Source organism: Alligator mississippiensis, chromosome 5 (genome assembly GCF_030867095.1).
Source record: "Alligator mississippiensis isolate rAllMis1 chromosome 5, rAllMis1, whole genome shotgun sequence".
NCBI lineage: Eukaryota > Metazoa > Chordata > Crocodylia > Alligatoridae > Alligator > Alligator mississippiensis.
The window spans coordinates 4,835,227-4,856,621 of NC_081828.1; the positions used below are offsets into that span (position 1 = coordinate 4,835,227).

Sequence of the window (21,395 nt, forward strand, 5' to 3'; positions counted from 1 at the left end):
TAGTCCTCAATCAGTCCACATACCATGTTAATGGGCTTTAACGCTTGCATGTGTAGACACCAGCCTATACCCACTCACTGCACAGTAAATTTACTTACTGCACAGTATATTTAAGCCGGCATATATGCACATGTAGACATGCCCACTCAGTACTTGGCACTGGCTTCGTTCAGTGCAAAGGGACTATCTCAGCCAGTGGTTCTCAGTCTTTTTAGACTCAAGGCACCTCACAGAAAATACCAGCTCTTAGTGGGTGCTTATTTTTTACTATGAATAAATACTAGTGCAATTTTTCCCTTACAAACAACTCAGAAGGACTACTACAGGCCAGAATGGTTTTGACCCTGTGGATTCCTATTTGAAATCTCTGGGTGTTTCTTGTCTGAACAATTAACAGGAGTAATGTGGCTCGACATCCATACAAGGATATCATGACACCCCAGTTGAGAATCCTAAAACGTAGGCAGCTGTCATTATCTCCATGTTGTATATGGGGGAGCCTGAGGCCAAGAGGTGATGTGACTTGTAGGCTGCATTGAGTGACCAAGGGATTTCTAGACAAATATTATGCCATTATGGGGCAAGTGCATTACAATGAACTCCCGGTGGGGCTGGGAGAAAAGCTCACTTAAAGAGGGCGTTTGCTTTAATAGGATTAGTCAATTTGCCACATTGTTATAATGAGAATATCAGTTCCTGCTGTTGGGTTTGTTAAAAGCTGGGGGTTGTTATAACCAGGATTCGGTATCCTGTGAAGGTACCGTATCTTTCCTTCTAGCGGCCTGTCGAGCGTGATTCAACCTCTCATACCTTTGATGCCTGTCTGAAAGCACGTGGCATTGATCCTGCTCCCTGCCCGGCTGACACCATTGGCTGACTGAACACATCTTACACCTGACATATATATTTAGGTAGGAAGTGTGACTACATTTTCCTATGCAGGTCAGACCTATGTAAAAGTTTTTGTAAGTGCTCTGTATTCATCTAGTTCTGCTCCTATTGATGTCAGTGGAAGCTTTAAGCCTGTCCTCCCTAAATTTCCCAAATCTGTGACAAACCAGAAGTTTCCTACACCCCCACTGAATGTGATCTTCCCCCTCTAGGCAAAATTTGGCTTCTAAAAAGCTGGGCTCCTCTCCTACCACTTTCACCCCTTCCTTCTTCTATTTGTCTGTTCAGTGCCATCCCTGTGCAGTGCTGTATATCATCGTGCCAGCAGGTCAAGGGCAGTGATTCGCCCCCTCTATTCAGCACGGGGGAGGCCACATCTGGAGTCCTGGGTCCAGTTTTGGGTCCCCCACTACAGAAAGGATGTGGACACGTTGGAGAGAGTCCAGTGGAGGGCAACGGAAATGGTTCAGGGGCTGGAAGACATGACTTATGAGGACAGGCTGAGGGAACTGGGCTTATTTAGTCTGCAAAAGAGAAGACAGAGGTGGGATTGAATAGCAGCCTTCGACTCCCTGCAGAGGGGATGCTAAGAGGATGGAGCTGAACTGCTCTCAGTGGGGGCAGATGACAAAAGAAGGAGCAATGGGCTCAAGCTGCAGCAAGGGAAGTTGAGATTGGATATTAGGAAAAACTTTCTCACTAGGAGGGTGGTGAAGCATTGGAAGAAATTACCTAAAGCAGTTGTGGACTCTCCGACCTTGGCGGTTTTTAAGGCCTGGCTCAACAAAGCCTTGGCTGAAATGATAGAGTTAGGGATGGTCCTGCTTTGAACACGGGGTTGGACTAGATGACCTCCCAAGGTCCCTTCCAACCCTCTTTTTCTATGATTTTATAATGTCTCATGTCCAAAGAGAAGAAGCAACAGCCCCTAAGGGCTTACATGCTGTCAGGATATTCCAAAAATGACCACATTTTCAGATACCCAAGCTAACTGGAGGCAGTCTGGTGACTCTAGCATGGAGTTTAGCCTGGTCCAAATTTACCCTGCAGGATATCTTGACTGCATACTGCAGCATGTTTTCAGACTGGGCGGCACACCAGGCCTCAGACCCTGTGGGGTGGAGGTGGTCAGGAGCGGTTCCCGCCAGTGGACCTTTGATCTTTCCACCGTGGGATGGATTGGCTCTGCAGAAGGTATCTGTCCAGACATCCTGCCTAAAAGCTGCCCCTGTTCCCGGACAATCTTGTTTCTACACTGCAGGTCTCAGTCAGGCCTGTGACTGGCTCAGGTAGGGTCTGTTCTGCCATATAAAGTATAGTTTAGATCAGTGATTCTCACCCAGGGTGCTATAGCACCCTGATTCACAAAATAAGCCCAGAGACTTCAAATAGAAACCTATAGCTGGGGGCTTTCTGAGATCTTTGCAACAATAAAAACCCCTCTGTATTATTTTTCTGTGCTCAGAAAAGTGAAAACTAAGAGCTGGCATTTTCTGAGGGCTACCTTGAGTCTATCCAGGGGTGCCTTGAGTCTGAAAAGTTTGAGAATTGCTAGCCTAGATCCCCATACAGGCTTCTAAGCCCTGCAGTTCAGACATGCAGACCATTGTTTGACCACATGAATGCTCTTTTAGTGGTACAAACACACGTTGTCAGGCCTGAAATTGGTGTTTTGCATTCTTGTAGACTCTTTCAACTGGGGGCAGCAAAATGCTTTGCAAGTCCTAGCTTCCCAGTACCGTGCCAAGGTGGGTGGGTTTTACCGTCACTTTACAAATAGGGAAATAGAGGCACAGGGAAATTAAATGACTTCTTCAGGCTTGTACATGGCCATGGAAGATAGTCTTGCCCTCATCCTTTGGTGGATCCAAGATTTAGGCAAGCGGGGGACCGTGGAGGGATGGGGGAGAGGTGTGGGTGGAGCCCCTGGGGAAGCTGGGCAGGGAGGAGATACAAGAAGGGGGGACCTGTTCACCAACATAGATTTCCTGAAATCCTCTTCCGCTCTGAGCTGCTGTTTATTGCTTCCTCTTTACCTGCATGTTTCTGGCCACTTCCTACCCAGCCGCTAGTCCTAGCGATGTTGTTGTACAAGGCAGAGTCATTAAAATAACCTGTTTGCAGTGAGCTAATTCTGTTGTTGGAGCTGCTTAACTCCTCAATAGCAGACATGGCTCTGCTGCCTGGTTGTCATCTTTTCTCTTAGCCCCTCAGCCCTGCTGCAATGTCAACATCTTCCCACAGCTTTGCTGTAGGTCTGAGGCTCCGGGAGTTTTGTCTTGACACTGTACTGACTGCATTTCAGGCCGCTTCAAGCCAGGTTTTGTTAAGAGGAATTTAAGCAGCCAGCTCCCACTGGAATCAGATCCCTGGCAGCATCCTAGATGCCTTTTAAAAAACCTGGCCCTTATTCTCTATATTGAAATAGTACAGGATCAGGAAGAAAGAATAGCCAAGTGATTTAGGCTCTTATGCTGAGATTTGAGAAAGGTAGGTACTGTTCTTGGCTTTGTCCCAGGCTTTCTTTGGCGAGTTGCTTCACCTCTCAGATCGCGTCTACACGGGACGCTGACTGCGCAGTTGTTACTACACAGTTGCATACACAAGTGTTACTGCGCAGTAGCTGTCTCTGAATAGCTTTTTGGTGATGCTGACTACACAGCAGCTTGTTACTACTGTGCAATAGCATCACGCCATGCTTCGTGCTATGCCACGCTGCTCCATAGTAGTAACGAGCTGCTGCACCCTCGGCATCTCATATAGATGCTCCCCCCTCGTGCCTCAGTTTCCCTTCTATAAATGGGGGCCATACTGCTGATTTATGATCACGTGAGTTCCTTAATTAGGCATTTGCTGAAGATACGCCATGTGTATGCAAAAAAGGATAGAAGGAAACACAACAGAACAATAAAAGCCATAGAAAGCTTTTACATGATCCTTAACCTCACCATACGCAAACAGGAAACACACAGAATGACTTAGCGTGTCCAAACTTCCCTTTAAAAAATCAACAAACTTTTTCAAGTAGTCCAAATTGAAATCAAATGTGTGGTTTTGCCAGCACAAAACTTTTCATTTTACTCCACATAAGATCAGGATAAGTGAAAACAATAGTTATTTTGGAAACTAAAAAAAAAAAAAAAAAAAAAAGGTTTCAGAGAAGACCATAAAAAAAAGAAATCTCTTTATTATTGACTTCCCAATTTGCGGGTAATGTCTTTTTTGACCTCGTCTGAAACACTTTTTAAAAAGTGTTCAAAATTGCCAATGAACCAAAACAAAGCCTTGGCTAGGATGAGCTAGTTGGGGATGGTCCCGCTTGGAGTAGGGAGTTGGACTAGATGTGATCTTGTGAGGTCCTTTTGAACCCTAATTTTCTATCTGTGCTCAACCCCCAAGCCTGCAGCCTAGATCCAGCCCACAGGGCCTTGGGCGTGAGATCAGGCATGCAGGCAGCAGGGGGCCCAATCCTGGACAAGAGCACTGGGCAAGGGTAAGGGTAAGGGGCCCAATCCTGGACAAGAGGACTGGGCAAGGGTAATGTGGGCCCCTAGGGCCCAATCCTATAGTGCAGGGTCTGATCCGGCCTGTGGACTAGCCCTGCACGCCTCATCTGGTCCATAGTGTCCAAAGGTTGGGTGCCACAGGTCTAGTGAATCACTAGCTAACGAGGTTGGGAAGAAACTGCCCCATGGATGTGTTATTCCATAATTGTCTGCTTAAAGGTTTGGTGCAACTTCCTTTGAAGAATGTCATACTGCTGCTTTCACGGTCAGGATACTGTCTGACATGGATCATTAGTCTGCTCGAAGGATCCACATTAATTTAGATCCTCATTTGCCATATACACATAAGAAAGGCCTACTAGATCACATAACCCATTCCCTATCCAGGGCAAGCCCTCCTGTGTATGTACCTGGTGATCTTGCCTCCTTGTAAAAGTGCCAGGGGTTAGTTTTCTCCATTTCCCTCAGGAGACAGCAGTCCAGTCTGTCTTCCTTAACTGTGTCCCGTTCCTTCCACGTATACCCCGTTGCATTCAGCCTTCCCTTCAGTGTGTGCAGACTCCAAGGACAGCACTTAGATTTTATCACCTTCATGCTGCTCATCCAATCTTTCCCCCAAATGCAGGTCCTTCCTTCTCCCTCCTCCCACATCGCTTGAGTATATTTGTTGTTTTTTCTCTTTATCTGGTCATCCTGGGTTTTAGTAACTCAGAAATGCACATAAATACTTTGGGTAATATTTCATAGTCATAGTATAGAGGCAAAGATTGTTATTACACCTCATGCATGCTCAGCCCACCATGTCCAACTGCTTCTTTTCCTTCCACATTATTTCAAGTTTATGTTTGCTGTTGACAAAATCTCTCTCTGTATTATCTGAGCCGTCCATGCTGTGTCCATCAGCAGAGTATCCTTAGTCATACTCATGTGTCCCCTTCTTATTGCCTCCCATCCTTCTCCAAACACATGTCAAACTCCTGCAGCATCCCCTTCATCTCCTGTTCCTTACCTGATGTTAGATTCCTTCATTGCTACCCATTACAGGAATGAAGTAATCCACTGTCAAAGCAGATAACAGCCCTTCTAATTAAATCACCAGCTGTAACATGCAGCGTGATTTTTATACAAAGGGAAGCAATTGTTTTACACGCCCCCCCCCATGCACATACATGCACGCACACCCTAACTCTCACAACTTAATATAAAAGTGGGGGAGAGCTTTCAGAGGTGCTAAATAGCTGCATCTGTAAGGACTGTTATTATGTCTATTGGTTTAGGCACATGATAGCTAAGCTGTATGCCGTGCTATGCTATGAACAGGCTGTTCTGTCTTGGACAAGTCACTTCTCTATGCTTCGTTGTTACTCTTCTTTGGAAACAGGATTAAATAATAATTACCAGCCTTTCTCAGAGGGTGTTGTGAGGTTTCATTCATTAATGAGTTGGAGGAGGCCAGATCCTAGGTGGTTATAGTGGTCCCTTCTGGATGTGCCGGCTCTGAATCTATGGCCTTATATACATTGTAAGGGCTTTTATTCCTATAGAGCTTGAAACAGTGGAGCCCCAAGATTGAGCAGGCCCATCCAAGTGCTACTGTCCAACAAGCAATGAAAGCTCAGGTCAGGGTTGAAGTGATGGACCATTATGGCTATGCAAAGCTAAAGATCCCTGCCAAACCTGCCGTCAATGGGAGAAAAGGATTTGCCGTAATGTGCTGTAGTGTTATGCTGGAGGAAATTGTTGGTTGACATCAAGCAGACCTTGGACTTGCAGACAAACATAGGCCTCATTGAAGCTGACGGCATCTAAACTCAATAATAGGAGCAATTACTGTCTCTTTGGGCCCTGTCATACAGAACACTTAGCACGTGATTTATTTTGATTGTAGTAGGCGGTACTACAAGTTGGGACTTATTCTGAGCAGTTTCATGGTTAGTGCTTACTACAATCTGGACAGGGCTGGAGCCAGCTGCGTGGCTGACAAGCAACTGTTTGTGCCTCCCAGTCCCCACTGGAGTCTTAAACTGGATCCAGTAGGGTCCAGCAGCTGGGACGGACAAACCAGCTCCAATATTGGACGGCTCTTTGTCAGTAGCAGCCCCTGCATTACGCTGGAGACCGCTTGTATTATCTGTGTGGACCATTTCCATAATAGCTGCATATGCATTACTTAATCCCCTCCGGAGATACTCCTCCTGCCAAAGGTCCTAACTTTGCTACTCTATGGGCATTTCTACATGTGCATTTATGCCGGTTTAAATTTACTGCGCAGTAAATTACTCTGCAGTAAGCAGAAATAGGCTAGCATCTAGACATGCAGGCATTAAAGCGCATTAATGCTGTGTGTGGACTGATTTGGGACTAAAGTTAATCCCAGGTCAGTCCACACACACAGTGTTACTGCTCAATAAGGCATCTACATGTGCAATAAAGTGAAGTAACTAATTGGGTATAAATTTGATACCTGCAGGATGCTCAAGTCGGTGTAAATCGCCATATTTACTGCACAGTACAGGCGTGCACGTGTAGATGTACACTTGTGCTGTGAAGTATTTTTAGTTACTGTGCAGTAAATGCACATGTGTAGACATACCCTATGTAGCACTTAGTACGTTTTACCTCCTTAACGGAGAGAGGCTGGCGTTTGAAATGCAGTTAACATGTCCTAAGTGCAACATGTGACACAGCCTGTTATGCAGCGATCGCTGGGACTCAGAAGAGGCTACTGCCCAAGGCACTGGACTCAGACAGTGTGAAGCCATATGGGATGATAAGTCCCAGGGAACAAGCTAGAAATGCAAGGGCTAGGGAAGCCGGGCAAGCCATGAGAGAGAGAGAACCCAGATAGAGAGGCAGGTGAGAGAAGCAGGAGAGAAAGAGAGCCTTTTCTTGTGAAACAGGACTGGCTGGAAAGACTGGCTGGGGGATTATGAGCAAGGGGATGCCTGCCTCTTTGTTCCTATTATATTCAGGAACTGTGTACATTCCTGATCGGTGATCAGGACCGAGCCCAAGACAGACATGGTTCATATCCTCCATTTCTCCTCTTCGTGGAAATGAACAGGCAGGGACCCAAACATTACTTAATCAAAGAGGCAGCTGGTGTAATATCCCAGTTCTTTAGATACTGGTGTCACTGAATCGGAGGTGCTGAGGTCCTGGGGGGCAACGAGGGGGCATCTTGTAATGCATGAAAGCACAGACAGTCCTGACAGGTCGTGGTTGAACTACAGATGGTCTCCGAGGGTTGCTTCAGCAAGGAGAAAATCTCCCCAGACTTGGATGCTCTTCTAAACCTCTCCAGCTTTCCTAGCTAAGCTGGACATCACAGAGGTTTGAGCAAGTCCTGTTTCATCCAGAAGACACAGAGCAAAGGTGCACAAAGGTGAGAAATAGATAGTACATACCTAGGAAGGGGTTAGTCAAACTTTGGGAACCTCAGTATGGGGCCAGGTTAGTTCTCCCATCCATAACTAACAGTGTAACCTCCTAGCATGTTGACCATTGTGGATCAATACTACAAGGCGTGGTTATCTGGTCTATATTGGCCAAGCTCAGCCCTGAGTCACCCCTTTTGCTTCCTGAGGATGAAGGGACATGATTAATATAGGCCCATCATGGCTATGTTCTGGGTCCACAAAGCAAGCAAGTTCAGTGAGAATTTTTTTTTTATCTCCCTAAGATATTACATAGGGCCCCATCAAAGTACACTATAATGTGGATTAGATGGTCAATAGCTTGAATAGCATGAAGGAAAGCCATGCCAACTTCTTTGTCCCGGCTGCTCCTTTGTTCCCATCTCCCTCACAAATAAACCATCTTTCTAGGACACTGCACCTATGTAGTGGAGAGGGTGCAGCCCCCACACCCCTCTCAGGAAGGCAAGGAGCAGACTGTAGCCCCAGGACATCTCACTGCCCTGGGCAATGAGCTTCCAGGGAGTGGGAGTAGATTTCTTGTTCCCCTAGAGACGGATGATGGTTTCTTGACTGAGACACTGCGTTTGACTCTGAACTATTAAACAAGCAAGTAAGCTTGGGTAGAAAGGTCTCTCCTTCGTCTGCCTTGAAACAGTGCCTCAGTTTCCTTTCCTCTACTCCCTTGCAGTCTTCCCTTGCCATACGGATGGTGTTCCAGCTAACATCTCCCCTCCTAAAGTCTGGATGATTAAACAGTCAAGTATTCCCTTCTTGCCCTTGTATCCAGGTGCACCAAATCCTTCCTGGCCCTTTTCCTCAGTCTTCCCAGTCATCTGGGCATCAGGTATCTCCTTCTTAGCCAGGTTTCTCTCTAATCTTCACTGATCCTATTCCAATCTCTCTCCTTGCAAGCTGCCCTTCCAAAAAACCTAGCGCTTTCCCAGCCCTTAGTCTCTCAAGCTTTAGAAGAAAGCAGTTCACTCATAGCAGGTATCATGCCAGCCCAGTCAGCTGATCCTCATACACGGCACATGCTCTTCCTCCAGTCAGGATTGTTCCCTGGATGCTTCCCAGTCCCTTGGTCCAGAGGAAAATTGACTGAAGATGCAGCTAGAAGTCAATGTCTTCAATGGAGCAGCTCTCCCAATGATGGTGTGATGCTGCCCAATACGGTCCTTAGCCAATACAGTTGCCTTAGACTCCAGATGCAGAGGCCAAAGACAGAAGAAGCTCCCTACTCAGCATAGGTGTGATTCAAGCTTATGCAGGGCATGATATAAAAGGGAACCCCTACCTTTGTTACTAGGCAAGGGGAGCATAGCCAGGCCAGACGGCAGAAAGCCTGGCGGCAAGAAGCAGCAGGTGTGATCCGAGCTGCTGGCCACAGGAAGGGCAGGTGGTTAATGGGGAAACCAGCAGCACCTGGGTCCTGGGAGCAAAATATTGGCTCAGATGACTGGAGGTTGGTGAGGGGAGCTGGTTTTGGGGCATATACATCCAGCCTCTGGATGTGGAGGGGACAGTCTGCCCTGGTTACTGCAAGGCAAGGACCTCTGAACTGAACCGACTGCAGTTGGGAGGCAGGCTGGTCCCGGTGAGGTACCTGGTGGGTTGGGAGAAACAAATCTGTTTGGGGGGGGGGCTTGAGGAGACAGAGAGCCAAGGAGGAGTTGCATTTGAGTTAAAACCATTTGGGTTGGTGTTTCATGTCTGAGTTTGATTGGAGGTTTGGGTAGTGACTGTTGGGAGGACACAAGGCAGGATGCAAAGTGTGCTCTGCAGGACAAAACCTGCCCTGGATGAGGCTCAGGAACCAAAGCCTGAGGCAGTGGATCTGGGCTGAGGGACTGGCCAGAACAAGAGGACTAACAGCTGAAGCCCCAAAAAGTACTTTCAGGTCTGAGGGGGGCTGCTTTAAAGGGGAAGCACCCCAGAGGGAAGCATAGAGACCTCTGGGACTAAGCATTGGGCAGAGAAGCTCAAAGATGGAGCCAAAAGGGAGGAGCACTGCAGGAGCTACTCCAGTGGCCACCTCCTAAGTATAATTAATGATCATAATATCAAAGAAGTGGCAAGCAAGAGACTGGAGGGTGTAGCAGGCAGGTTGGACCCCAAGGGGCACCAGCAACTGGGGTGGACTCATGCACCTTGCTACATACTGGGTGCATCTACGTGTTCATTAATGAGCCTTAGATGTTGCACATTTAGTTTAGTACTTGCTTAATAGAGTACTAAATAAATGCGCCATAACTAGAGTTACTGCACAGTAGCGCCGGCACATGGTTATTTTGTGATGCTGACTGTGTATTAGCCTAACAACACTGCACAGTAGGCTATTAGCACAGTTTTTAATCAGCATGCTGCTGTGTTGTGTTATTAGGCTAATGTGCAGTAAGTGTCTCGTGTAGATGCAGCTTAATATACACTTTGAGGCTTAAGCCTTCAAAATAGGGTTTCAGCCTTGCACAGGGGAGACGCTTACCTGGTGGGACCACGGCAGTTGTCATTGAAAATGTCCTGATCTGCAATGTTTAAAAGGAGGCAAACCCCGGTATCTGCCATAATTCCCACACGAGAGGCCTGAAGGGCTTGGACCGTGCGGAGAGACACCTCTGTAGGTGGATGGATTAAAGGACTTTGGTTTCAGGATCACTGAGTCTGGAAGTATGGCTGTGGGCAGATTTAGATTTTAGATACAAGGCAGGGAGGGAAATTCTCCTTGACAGAGGTGTGCTCCAAGCCCTGGGGCCAGGAAACACCGCCCCTCTGTCACCAGTGAGCTCTATTGCTACTGGCAGGAGCATGAAATAGGGCAATGCGGCAGCCGGAAGCAGGATTAAAATGGGCAAGAAGGCATTAGTGAACCTACAGCCTAGGCTGTTTTATGAGGACACCAACTGGACAAGAGGAAAGGGAGGGATGTACTGTGAGGACACGATTTCCAGGGCCCAGATCCACCTAGGTATAGAGGTGCCTAACTCCTAGAGACACATTCATGAGAAGTGCCTAACTCCCTTTGGATCTGGGCCCACATGCTTAGCACCCACAGCTGAAGCCAAAGGACCTGCATCCTCTTTCAGGCATCTAAATCAAAGCTAAATTTTCCCAATGTGTTCAGTTTCCATCCTAATACATCACACAGATTTTTCCGAAGCAGTCGGGCCCACCTACACCCAGGCTGCTGACCATTTCTGAAAATGTGGCTGCTTGTTAGAGGCCTCAAGAGGAAGCAAATTACCTCTTAATTGCCCATGTCGGAGGGATTTCAGAGCTGTTCACATGAATGGCCCTAATCCATATTCATTAGTGCCACACAGTGCTTGGATACAATGCTAATAAGCACCTTAGACCTGCGAGAACTAGACTAGGTCCTGACTCCCTTGAATGATACATGCTTAGGCATGTGAAGCAAGAAGGCTGTCCAGTATGCATTTCCCATGTCAACTGTGCCAAAATGATGCACGTTGATCCAGATTTGTTTGCATGCAATGGGAAATTAGCCTCAGGAGAGATGGTTCAGCCTTAAGAGGCTTGAGTGGTGGCACAGGAGCTGGGAGTGTGGACTTGCAGGAGACGTGGCTTGCGAGGAAGTACAGATCAGGACACCCCGGTTGGTCTGCAACTTCCCCTGTCCTGGAAGGATTAGGAGAGCTAATGCTCAGATGCTTTTTCTTTCACTGGCCTGTCTGGTTCATTGGATGCCATCTTCTTTTTGGCATCACTTTTCCCGCTGTGGGGAGAAGCAGTGCATCATGGGAGGTGCAGGCTGGGTAAAGAGAGGGTTTACAGGAACAAATGAAGCATTAGAAAGGTGACTCCCATCAAAAACCTCTGGGGAATTTGGTTTGGGACTTGGGAGCTTTGAGGGTTTTATTGGTACTCCAAAAGAAAAAAGAAAAAGAAATGTCTCATGGGAAACGGGCAGTTTCACAAAAGCTTTGTCTTGTTGAAACCCAATTTTCTATCCCCACCTCATTTTAAGGCAATGTGTTCAACTCAGCCCGAACATGAGAGTGATTCAGTCTCCCTGGCTTGTTCCCACCTTGATTTCTGCATGGGATCTGCCCATAAAGGATCCTCTGGATGTGATGTGGTCGCCCCTCTTCAAGAGGTCCACGGCTCTTTTTAACCCAAGGCACCAAACAGCCATAAGACAACTTGCTGCCCTAAACCAAGTCACAGCTCAGGCAGGGGTGGGCAAAATATGGCCTGCGGGCTGGATGCAGCCCACCAATGAATCTATCCAGCTTGTGTCTGCTCCTCTGAAGAATTGCATCGGCATCTCTCGCCCTTCTCCCTTCCCTATACCAGGTGAGCCGGCTGCAGCAGCCCTCTCCGGCCGGCCCACCCTGCCCCAGCGTACGCTGAGCTCCTGGCCTGGCTTCTGCCTGGTGAGCTTGTCTGCATGCTGCTCCAACCCTGCTGCCCTTCACAGACCAGGCAGCCTGGCCCCAGTAAGTCGAAACTCAGCTAAGGTCTTCCCCTCCAGAGGGAAGAGGTTGCAGGGGGAAGAGGGCCAAGAGCTGCAGTTGACCTGGGCTCTGCCAGGCCGGGGCTTGGTAGGGGTGTGGGTACCACTAACACAGTGCCATGCATTCACATGCCCCTTTGGACTGCGTTACATGGGCACAGCTGGAGCATCTGGTGCAGCTCCTGCCCAACCCCAAGTCCCCAGTACATGGCTGAATCAGGCAGGAGCCGTGCCAGCTGCACCCACGTGGCCCAAGGCAGCATGCGGGAATACAGCATAGCACTGGCTTAGCCCACCTGAAGGCCAGGGACTTGGGGGAGAGGGTGCAGGAAAGGGGAACTAAGTTAGGTTCCCGTGTAGCCAAGGGGATTTCCAGCAGACTGATAGTGTATGTGACAGCGCCCTACAGTATAAAGGTAAGTGAGGGTGGCACTCCAGAGGGACAAGGGTATGAAGTAGTAAAAGCTGGACTGATCTGCACAGAGCTGGCAAAGTGGCCAGGCCAAGATATTGGCTAAGCTTGTCCTGAATGGAGTTTTTGGCCTGAATGAGAATATGGTCTGATGAGCCCTTCTGATGAGTCCGGTGCATCCTCGCAGTGCTACAGAGGTCGTGTTTCATCTGAGCCACTTTCCAAACCTAGTGAAAAGTCCCACGGATTGCGGCTGGGTTTGCAAATGTGCTTCCTTGGTGAATCTCTCCCCTTCGCCGAGCATCTAATTTGCTAGCATCTGTCTTGGCTGCTTCTAAAAATGCAGGGAACAGGCTTTGCTCATGACACAGTTGTTTCTAAATAAGTAAGTGATTCATAGGAAACCAGCCTGGGACCCTCTTGGACCTCTCTCTCTACCATCTGACCTGAAGGTGTGTATAGTGTCCCCCATATATAGGTTATTTAATGCCCCCCCCAGCTTTACCCATTCCCCCTCCTTGCACTGTTGTTGCTGCCTTGTGATGCCAGCAGCCTAGGCTCTGATCTCAGATGTGGCTGCTGCCTGAGGGCATCTTCAGTGCCCTGCTCCCGTATGTGTGCCTGTCTAGACAACACGTGCTCTGAGAAAAGACCCAAAGTCTCTAACTCTCTCCTCCTGGGAAATGGAGGTCTTATGCAAGAGGTGGGGTGGTTGGACATCTCATTAACATCCCAAAGCGAAGACTGCTCTAAGGAGAGATGGCTCCTTCCTCGGGGCTTATAGGCTAATGATTTTTTTTTTTTCAATCATTATGCCGTGGCATCCTGGGGTGCCTTGATACTTGCAATGGGTGCCTCACCCATTGAAAGTAGCATGTATTAGGTGTGCAAACACAATTCACAAGATAGACTCAGAGGTTTCAGATAGGAATCTGTAGTGTTTAAGAATCCCCTGCCTTGTTGGGGTTTTCCTGAGTTCTTTGCAACAAAAGTGCTCTAGTATTTTTCTGTAGTAAAAAATAAATGAGGACTAAGAACTGGCATTTATATATATACACACACCAAAGTGGCACAAAGATTTCACTCTATTTCTGCTCCCTTGCAAGTAACTTTTATATCCCCTACGGTCTACTTCGTCTGCTGATCTGTGGAGCTTTTCAGGTTTCTGATCAGCATGATTTTTCCCAGGGTGACTAAAGACAACAATAGCACACTCTCCAGATCAAACAAGATGACCAATATCAGCTATAGCCAAATAAATGCATTTAAGAAATACAGTCCCCTCCCCGCCTTCTCTAGTGAATGTTCAAATGAGTTGTCTTGAAACACTGTGTTTCTAATCTTTTAGATCAGCTTTTATGTTGGTTTTATCTGACTGAAAAGTAACCCATGTAACCATGTTCTTTAACCTAAGAAACCGCCTTGCTTAATTTTGCTCTGATGCAAAAACTAGATGTGTTCATTTTTTATGAAAATCATTGGATATGGTTTCTGGCACTGTTGTATCTGTACTTGTGCAATCATCCGTGGATTTTAATGCTCACTCTCCTCAGTTTCCTATCATGCCTAGAGATGGGAAACCGAGGCACAAGGGAAACCAAGTCATTTGTCCAAGGGCTTACAGGAAGCCTGTGACACTCAGCTCAAGTCTCTTATCCCTGTCAACTACACAGTCTTTCCCACCTTAGCCCCTTCTGTCACCGTAGACTCCAACTGACAGGTAGGATGGAGTCTAATACATTCCTAAAAGTGTAGTACAGCCAAATTATTTGAATTTCGTTGCTACCTGCCCTATAATATCAGGCATTGTTGCTTTATATTCCCCCAACCTTGCCTAAAGTAAAGCCACTTCTGCATATTATATTTTATATGCATATTTTGTCCTACTGCATCCACGAGTGCTCCTACTCCGGACTCCAAAATGCCCAAGAGCTACAGCAGGAAATCCTGCTTGCAACTCTTCTATGCAGAAGATATTGATGTAAATGTGCACCTCTTATTTAGCCTCCTGCTGATGTGTAGCCCATTAGGATAAATCACTGCAGCCCCTGGGACTGTGGATACTTTCCTGTTCCTCCAGCATGGGTCCACTCAGGCCCACCCCATTCTCACCATCAGCCCCGTGGGTTCTCCCCCGTCAGGACCCAATCCTGCCGTGCTGCTTCAGGCATTGGGAATTTTGTCATATATCGCCTTTAAACCCTGGGCTCATTTTATTTTTTTTAACTTCCCCAGCCAGGAGGGCTTTGGATCTGGAGATCTCCTTGATCCCACTTGTAGACTTGCCAAGTCCTCACCCCTGCTTTGGATCCCTGCCTTCATGGAGAGGCAGCTGCAATCCCTTGCTTACCTCCAAACACAGGATCATGAGCACCTTCCCCACCGGGAACTATTTTTGAGCAGATAAGAGATGTTCAGTAGCTTGGGAACAAGTGGTGGACACCTTGTGTCTCCCCAGCATCCATGTAAGTACTAATCCCAAGCTTTAAAAATAATAATAATAAAAAAAAAAAAAAGACAGATTGGTCACATTTTGGAAGGAATTGCTATTTTATTTCTTCCTGATTTTTTTTTTAAAGGCTTTCCCCCCTTGATAAGTGCTCCTTAATAGAGGAAAAAACCATCAGGGCTTATGGTAGAGGTGATAGAGGATGCTTTGTAAGTACTTGTATCTAAAACGAAATGAGGAAAAAGAGCGTGGTTAGAGTTGTCACATTGAATTTTTCCGTTCATATGTTGGGAGGGGAGGGGGGATCAATGATGTTTAACTAAAACCATGGGCTCCCCCCCAGAAAAAATAGGAAGTTTAGAGAAAAATCCGATTGAACTGAAAACAAGATTTCCATCCCAGCGGCTGCTATGGTTTTGCTCAGCACCCCCAAAAACTCCTGTATTGCAGGGAAGATGTTGGCTCTATCTGCCAAGTCACAGGTCCCCTTCCTGAGATGAAATCACTTGATTCATTTAATAGCTCAACTAAAATGTTAGTTGGTCTAATGCAAGATTTGCCCAAAGAGCCTTGTCTGCCTATGTCCTTAGACATACACGGCTATAACCAACACCCTAGATTGATATGGGAGAGGCAAGGATGCCTGGGCGGTGAGATCTTCTGTAGCTGGTAAAACGCTGCTATTCGTCCGGCTTTTCTCCCGACTAAATCGTTGATCCGATGAATAGAGATCGCCCTAAGAAAGCCTTGCTTCTGGGATCATTTCTGGCTGCAGCATGGCTCTTGCAATAGGCAGAGGTGCTTGCAGGTGTAGTGGTGCAAGGTGCACATTGTAAACTCGGGGTCTGCAAAGCCCTGCAAAGCTGGCAGGGAACCTCCTAGCTGAGGGCAGTCAAAGAGACATGGATTTCTTAGGGTGATCTCTTTATTGGATCAACTCCAGAGTTGGGATAAAGCTCGGCAGTGCGGGTCTCTGATTGCAGGGAGTCCAGCACACCCAGGGGAGTCTCCTGCTGCAGACACACAACTAGGAGGACACACGAAGCGGAGTACTGGGAGATCAAGGTCTCTCTTGCAGTGATCTTCCCTTCCAGCCCCTAATGTCGATGGAATCCATGAATGGGGTTGTGGGGGTCAATCCCCCCTTCCTTGGGTGGAAAGTATTCAGGAGCTGGATAACTTGTCATCGGTCCAATATCAGGGTTTAGCCCTTGGTTCATTTGCAATACCGCGTTTACCGCAAAATCACGACTCCGCTGAGAAGGCAGCCCCGTAAGTCTCGGCTCGGGAACCCGGAGCACTGAAGCGGTGTTAAAAACCATCCAGCAGCAGAGAGGAGCAGGTGTGGGAAGCCCTCCCCCACAATCCTACTGAGGAGTAGTGGCCAAGTTGGGCACAGATAGCAGATTGAATCCGGGGTTGATCGATTATTATTGTTTAATGTATTTATTTGAATCCGAAATGCGACTCGCATGAGACCAGAGGGGTTGGTTGAGATCTGAAGCGAATCGCATCAGGTGGTCGGTTGAGGGTCAGGTGGTTCAGATCTGATTCGCATCAGATGAGAGGCGGGACGGCTTTGCGGTCTGTTCGCCCCTCCGCCGCGCCCCGCATGAAGGAGCCCGGCTTTGCCCCGCTCGCTTGGGCGCGGTGTTTCTGCTGCCTGGAAAACAGCAGGTGCTTTCCTGATCCTCCAACAAGTCCTTTCAGATCCCGCCCCCCAACTTCTCATCCTCAGCCCCACGTGTCGGCCCCCCCGCGGCCACGGGCAGTTTTAACTTCGTTTTCAAACCCTGGGTTCAACTTGGATCTGGAGATCGCCCGGTTCTCATCGATGCCACGTTTAGAGCTGCCAATGCCCCCCCTTTGGGAGGCAGCCAGCTCGAAACACGGGAGCTGTCTGAGCAGATAAACCAGCGGCAGTGGGGGGACAAGCGGGGGGGGGGTGTCTGTGCACTCTGCTCCGCCTGCATCCTTGCAGGGGAGGGGACAAAAATGGGGGGGCCTCTCGCTCTCCGGCTTACCACGGACCTGGGATCACCCCCCCCTTTTTCTAATGGATCCGGGATCCCACCTTTAAAGGACCCGGGACCCCCCTTCTCATAGACCTGGGATCCCCCCCCCTTTGTAATAGATCCGGGATGCCCCGCTTCTAATGGACCCGGGACCCCCTCTTTAATAGACCCGGGACCCCGTTTCTAATGGACCCGGGATCCCACCTTTAATGGGCCCGGGATTCCCCCCCCCCCCCCCGCGCTTTCTAATGGATCCGGAATCCGGAATCCCACCTTTAATGGGCCCGGGATTCCTCCCCCCCCCCCCCCCCGCTTTCTAATGGGCCCAGGATCCCCCTTTAATGGTCCCGGGATTGCCCTTCTAATAGACCCGGGATCCCACCCCCACCTTGGCTTTCTAATGGATCCGGGATCCCACCTTTAATGGGCCCGGGATTCCTCCCCCCCCCCCCCCCCGCGCTTTCTAATGGGCCCGGGATCCCCCTTTAATGGACCCGGGATTCCTCCCCCCCCCCCCGCTTTCTAATGGGCCCGGGATCCCCCTTTAATGGTCCCGGGATTGCCCTTCTAATAGACCCGGGATCCCACCCCCACCTTGGCTTTCTAATGGATCCGGGATCCCACCTTTAATGGACCCAGAATTCACCCCCCCCCCCTCCTTTCTAATGGACCCGGGATGCCCACTTTTCTAATGAACCCGGGACCCCACTTCTCATAGACCTGGGATCCCACCCCCGCTTCTAATGGACCCGGGATGCCCCCGCTTGTAGTGGAGCCGGGAGCCGTGTTGCCGCTTGCCCCGAGGGGAGGCGGTGCGTGGGGCCGGGGCCGGGGCCGGGGCCGGGGGTGGGGGTGGCCCTGCCCGTGGGTGCGGGCGGCGGGGCCGGGGCCGGGGCCGGGGCCGGGCGGGGGCGGTCTGGCCGCGGGCGATATAAATGGTGCCGGCGGCGCGGGGCGGGCGCCAGGCGCCTCCATGAACGCGCTGGGCTGCTCGCTGGCGCCGGGCTCGGGCGGCCCCGACGGGGCGGGCGCGGGCGCGGCGGAGGCGGCGGCTGCGGCGGCGGCGGGGGCGGGCGGCGGTCGGCGGAGGAAGCGGCCGGTGCCGCGGGGCAAGCCGCCCTACTCCTACATCGCGCTCATCGCCATGGCCATCGCGCAGGCGGCCGAGCGGCGCCTGACGCTGGGGGGCATCTACCGCTTCATCACGGAGCGCTTCCCCTTCTACCGCGACAACCCCAAGAAGTGGCAGAACAGCATCCGCCACAACCTGACCCTCAACGACTGCTTCGTCAAGGTGCCGCGCGAGCCGGGCCAGCCGGGCAAGGGCAACTACTGGACGCTGGACCCGGCGGCCGAGGACATGTTCGACAACGGCTCCTTCCTGCGCCGCCGCAAGCGCTTCAAGCGGGCCGACCTCAGCACCTACCCGGGCTACCTGCAGGGCGCCAGCGCCTTCGCCCCTGCACCGCCTCCCACTGTCTACCCTCCCGCCTACCCTGCACCGCTGCCCCCCGGCCCGCCGCCCCCACCGCCCCCGCCGCCGCCCCGCGGCTTCAGCATCGACAGCCTCATCAGTGCCCAGCAGGAGCTGGAGCTGGGCGCCGAGCCCTCCTGCTTCGCACCCTGCCCCTACTCGGCACCCCCGCCGCCCCTCTACGGCACCGCCGCAGCCCCCCGACGGCCCGAGCCGCCCCCCGACGCGCTGCTGGGCCAGTTTGCCACCACCGGCCCCTACCTGCGCCAGCCCAGCTTCGCCCCCGGCCTGGAGCGATACCTGTGACCCGGGCGGGCCCAGCGGGCCGCGGTCCAGGGGCTGGGTGGCACAGGGATGGAGCTGGACTGTTCTCCAGGAGGGACTCGGGGGAGGTTGCATGTTACCAAAAACTTTTTCGCCAGGAGGGCAGTGAAAAAAGGATGGAGCGGGACTGTTTTCTACTAGGGGGAGGTTGGATGTTCAGGAAAACTTTCTCACCCTGTGGGCAATGAAAAGGATGGAGCTGGACTGTTTTCTCAGAGGGACTTGGGGAAGGCTGGATGTTACGGAAAACTTTTTCGCCAGGAGGGTAGTAAAAAAGGATGGAGCGGGACTGTTCTCCAAGAGGGACTGGGGGAGGTTGGATGTTAAGGAAAACTTTCTAATTAGGTGGGCAGTGAGAAAGGATGGAGCTGGACTGTTCTCCAAGAGGGACTCGGGGGAGCTTGGATGTTAAAGAAAACTTTCTCACTGGTGGGGTAGTGAAAAAGGATGGAGCGGGACTGTTTTCCAGGGAGGGTTGGATGTTAAGGAAACTTTCTAACTAGGTGGGCAGGGAAAAGGATGGAGCTGGACTGTACTCCAGGAGGCACTCGGGGGAGGTTGGATGTTAACGAACACTTCTTTTGCCAGGAGGGCAGTGAAAAAGGATGGAGCGGGACTGTTTTCCAGGGGGAGGTTGGATGTTAAGGAAACTTTCTCAACAGGAGGGTAGTGAAAAGGATGGAGCTGGACTGTTCTCCAGGAGGGACTCAGGGAGGGTGAGGTTGGATGTTAAGGAAAACTTTCTCACAAGGAGGCTAGGGAAGCACTGGACCAGGCTGCCCAGAGAGGTGGTGGCCTCTCCATCCCGGGAGACTTGGAAGACCCACCTTGGTTGGGATGATGTGCTTGGGGATGATTTTGCTTGGAGCACGGGGTTGGACTTGATGTGACCTCCTGAGGGCTCTTCCCACCCTTATTTTCTATGATTCCCCTGGGGGTGAGAGGAGGAAGGCTTTCTCTGGGTGGCAATCTCTTCTACTAGACCAGGTGTGGAGTGGGGGTGATGCTAGACCAGCGTTGGCTGGGAGCTCTGTCGGTAACTACGTCGGAGCTTATCCAACACCATCACGACTATGTTGGGGTTGGACTAGATGTGACATCCGGAGGTCCCTTCCAGCCCCACTTGCGATTCAGTGATACGTGGCTGGTCCAGTAAGAATATATCACCCTTAGAAGTCCTTGCTTATCTGCCTGGCTGCAGGCAGGGGGTTTCCTACCAGTCTCCCAGTGTCTGCACCTGCCTTGTAGATCTGGCTGGACTTGCAATAATCAGTGCAGCACCCCTGGGTGTGCTAGTATGTGAGTGGTAGGGTGGCCATGGAGGGTCCAGAAATGATGTGAGAGACAAGGATGTCTTGTGTGGAGGCAGGATGTCTGTCTTGACTGGACCAACTATTTAAAACTCGCATGCCAAAGCTTGTCTAGCTTCACCCCCGCTACAGAGTTGGCCTAATAACACCCTAAGACATCCTTGCCTCTTTGCCTGGCTGCGGTGAGGGGGTTTCCTGCCAGTCTCTGAGTGCACTGCACCTGCCATGCAGACCTGGCTGGAGCACACCCGACAGGGCTTGTAACAAATAATGCAGTACCCATGGATGTGGTCATGTATGAGGGATATAGCCACGATTGACGCAGAGATGATGTGAGAGGCAAGGATTTCTTAGGGTGATTTCTTGTATTGCCTCTATTCCACCGCATGTCCGTAGCTGGTCCAATAACAGAGATGGCTGTAAGAAATCCTCACCCCGGATATATGGCATGTACACTGTTTGGTAGCAAACACTGTCCCACCACCTTGCATCGGCGTCCTACCATCTGCGTGGCAGTGCACCATGCATTTGAGAAGGCGTGAGAGTGCCCCTTTACTGCGTCGGCTCCCAGGCCGGAGGGCACTGTAGGAGGGGTGGGTACGCGTTGTATAACGCACTGTGACACTAGCTTTGTAAATAGCCCTGCACAAGGGATTTCTCTTTTTCCCTGTTGGGTTGTAACCTGTACCCGGACAGATAGTTACCAAAAAAAGATTTTTTTTTAATTGTTATTATTTAAGACTTATCTTTGTCTTTCCTTGTGGGAAAACATCCTCTTCTTACTCTTTTTAAAAAAAATAACATTTATTGTTAGAAAGGATTTAAAAAATAAAAAATAAAATTTCCCTTTCAACATTTTAATGTCGTGCTTGAATCTTTGGAGTCTATTTTAACAACCCTTGCAGTGATGGGGCACTGACAGCCCTCGGCCCTCTGCTTTCCCCGGGGCAGGCTGTGGTATTTTGGGAATCTTTGGGGAATATCTTCTTGTGGCGTGGAAGCGTTGGTCGTGTAGTTTTTAGGAGCAGGTGAAACAAGGACCCATCTGGGATGGATACAGATCGATTTAGATAGGGATAGGGATGGATAGGGATAAGGTTTGGCTAGGGATGATCCTGTCTCAA

General features: G+C 50.0%; 1 protein-coding gene across 1 annotated transcript; it reads left to right on the forward strand.

Moving 5' to 3' along the window:
- The first annotated feature begins 18,249 nt into the window (after positions 1 to 18,249).
- FOXE3 (forkhead box E3) lies at positions 18,250 to 21,039 on the forward strand. Its single transcript, XM_059727620.1, has one exon. The coding sequence runs from the start codon at positions 18,308 to 18,310 to the stop codon at positions 18,941 to 18,943; it is 636 nt and encodes a 211-aa protein (XP_059583603.1). The 5' UTR covers positions 18,250 to 18,307; the 3' UTR covers positions 18,944 to 21,039.
- Positions 21,040 to 21,395: the final 356 nt, after the last annotated feature.

Excerpts from the sequence above, each read along its gene's own strand:
- FOXE3 (XM_059727620.1), top strand. The coding sequence starts at position 18,308 with ATGGCCATCGCGCAGGCGGCCGAGCGGCGCCTGACGCTGGGGGGCATC.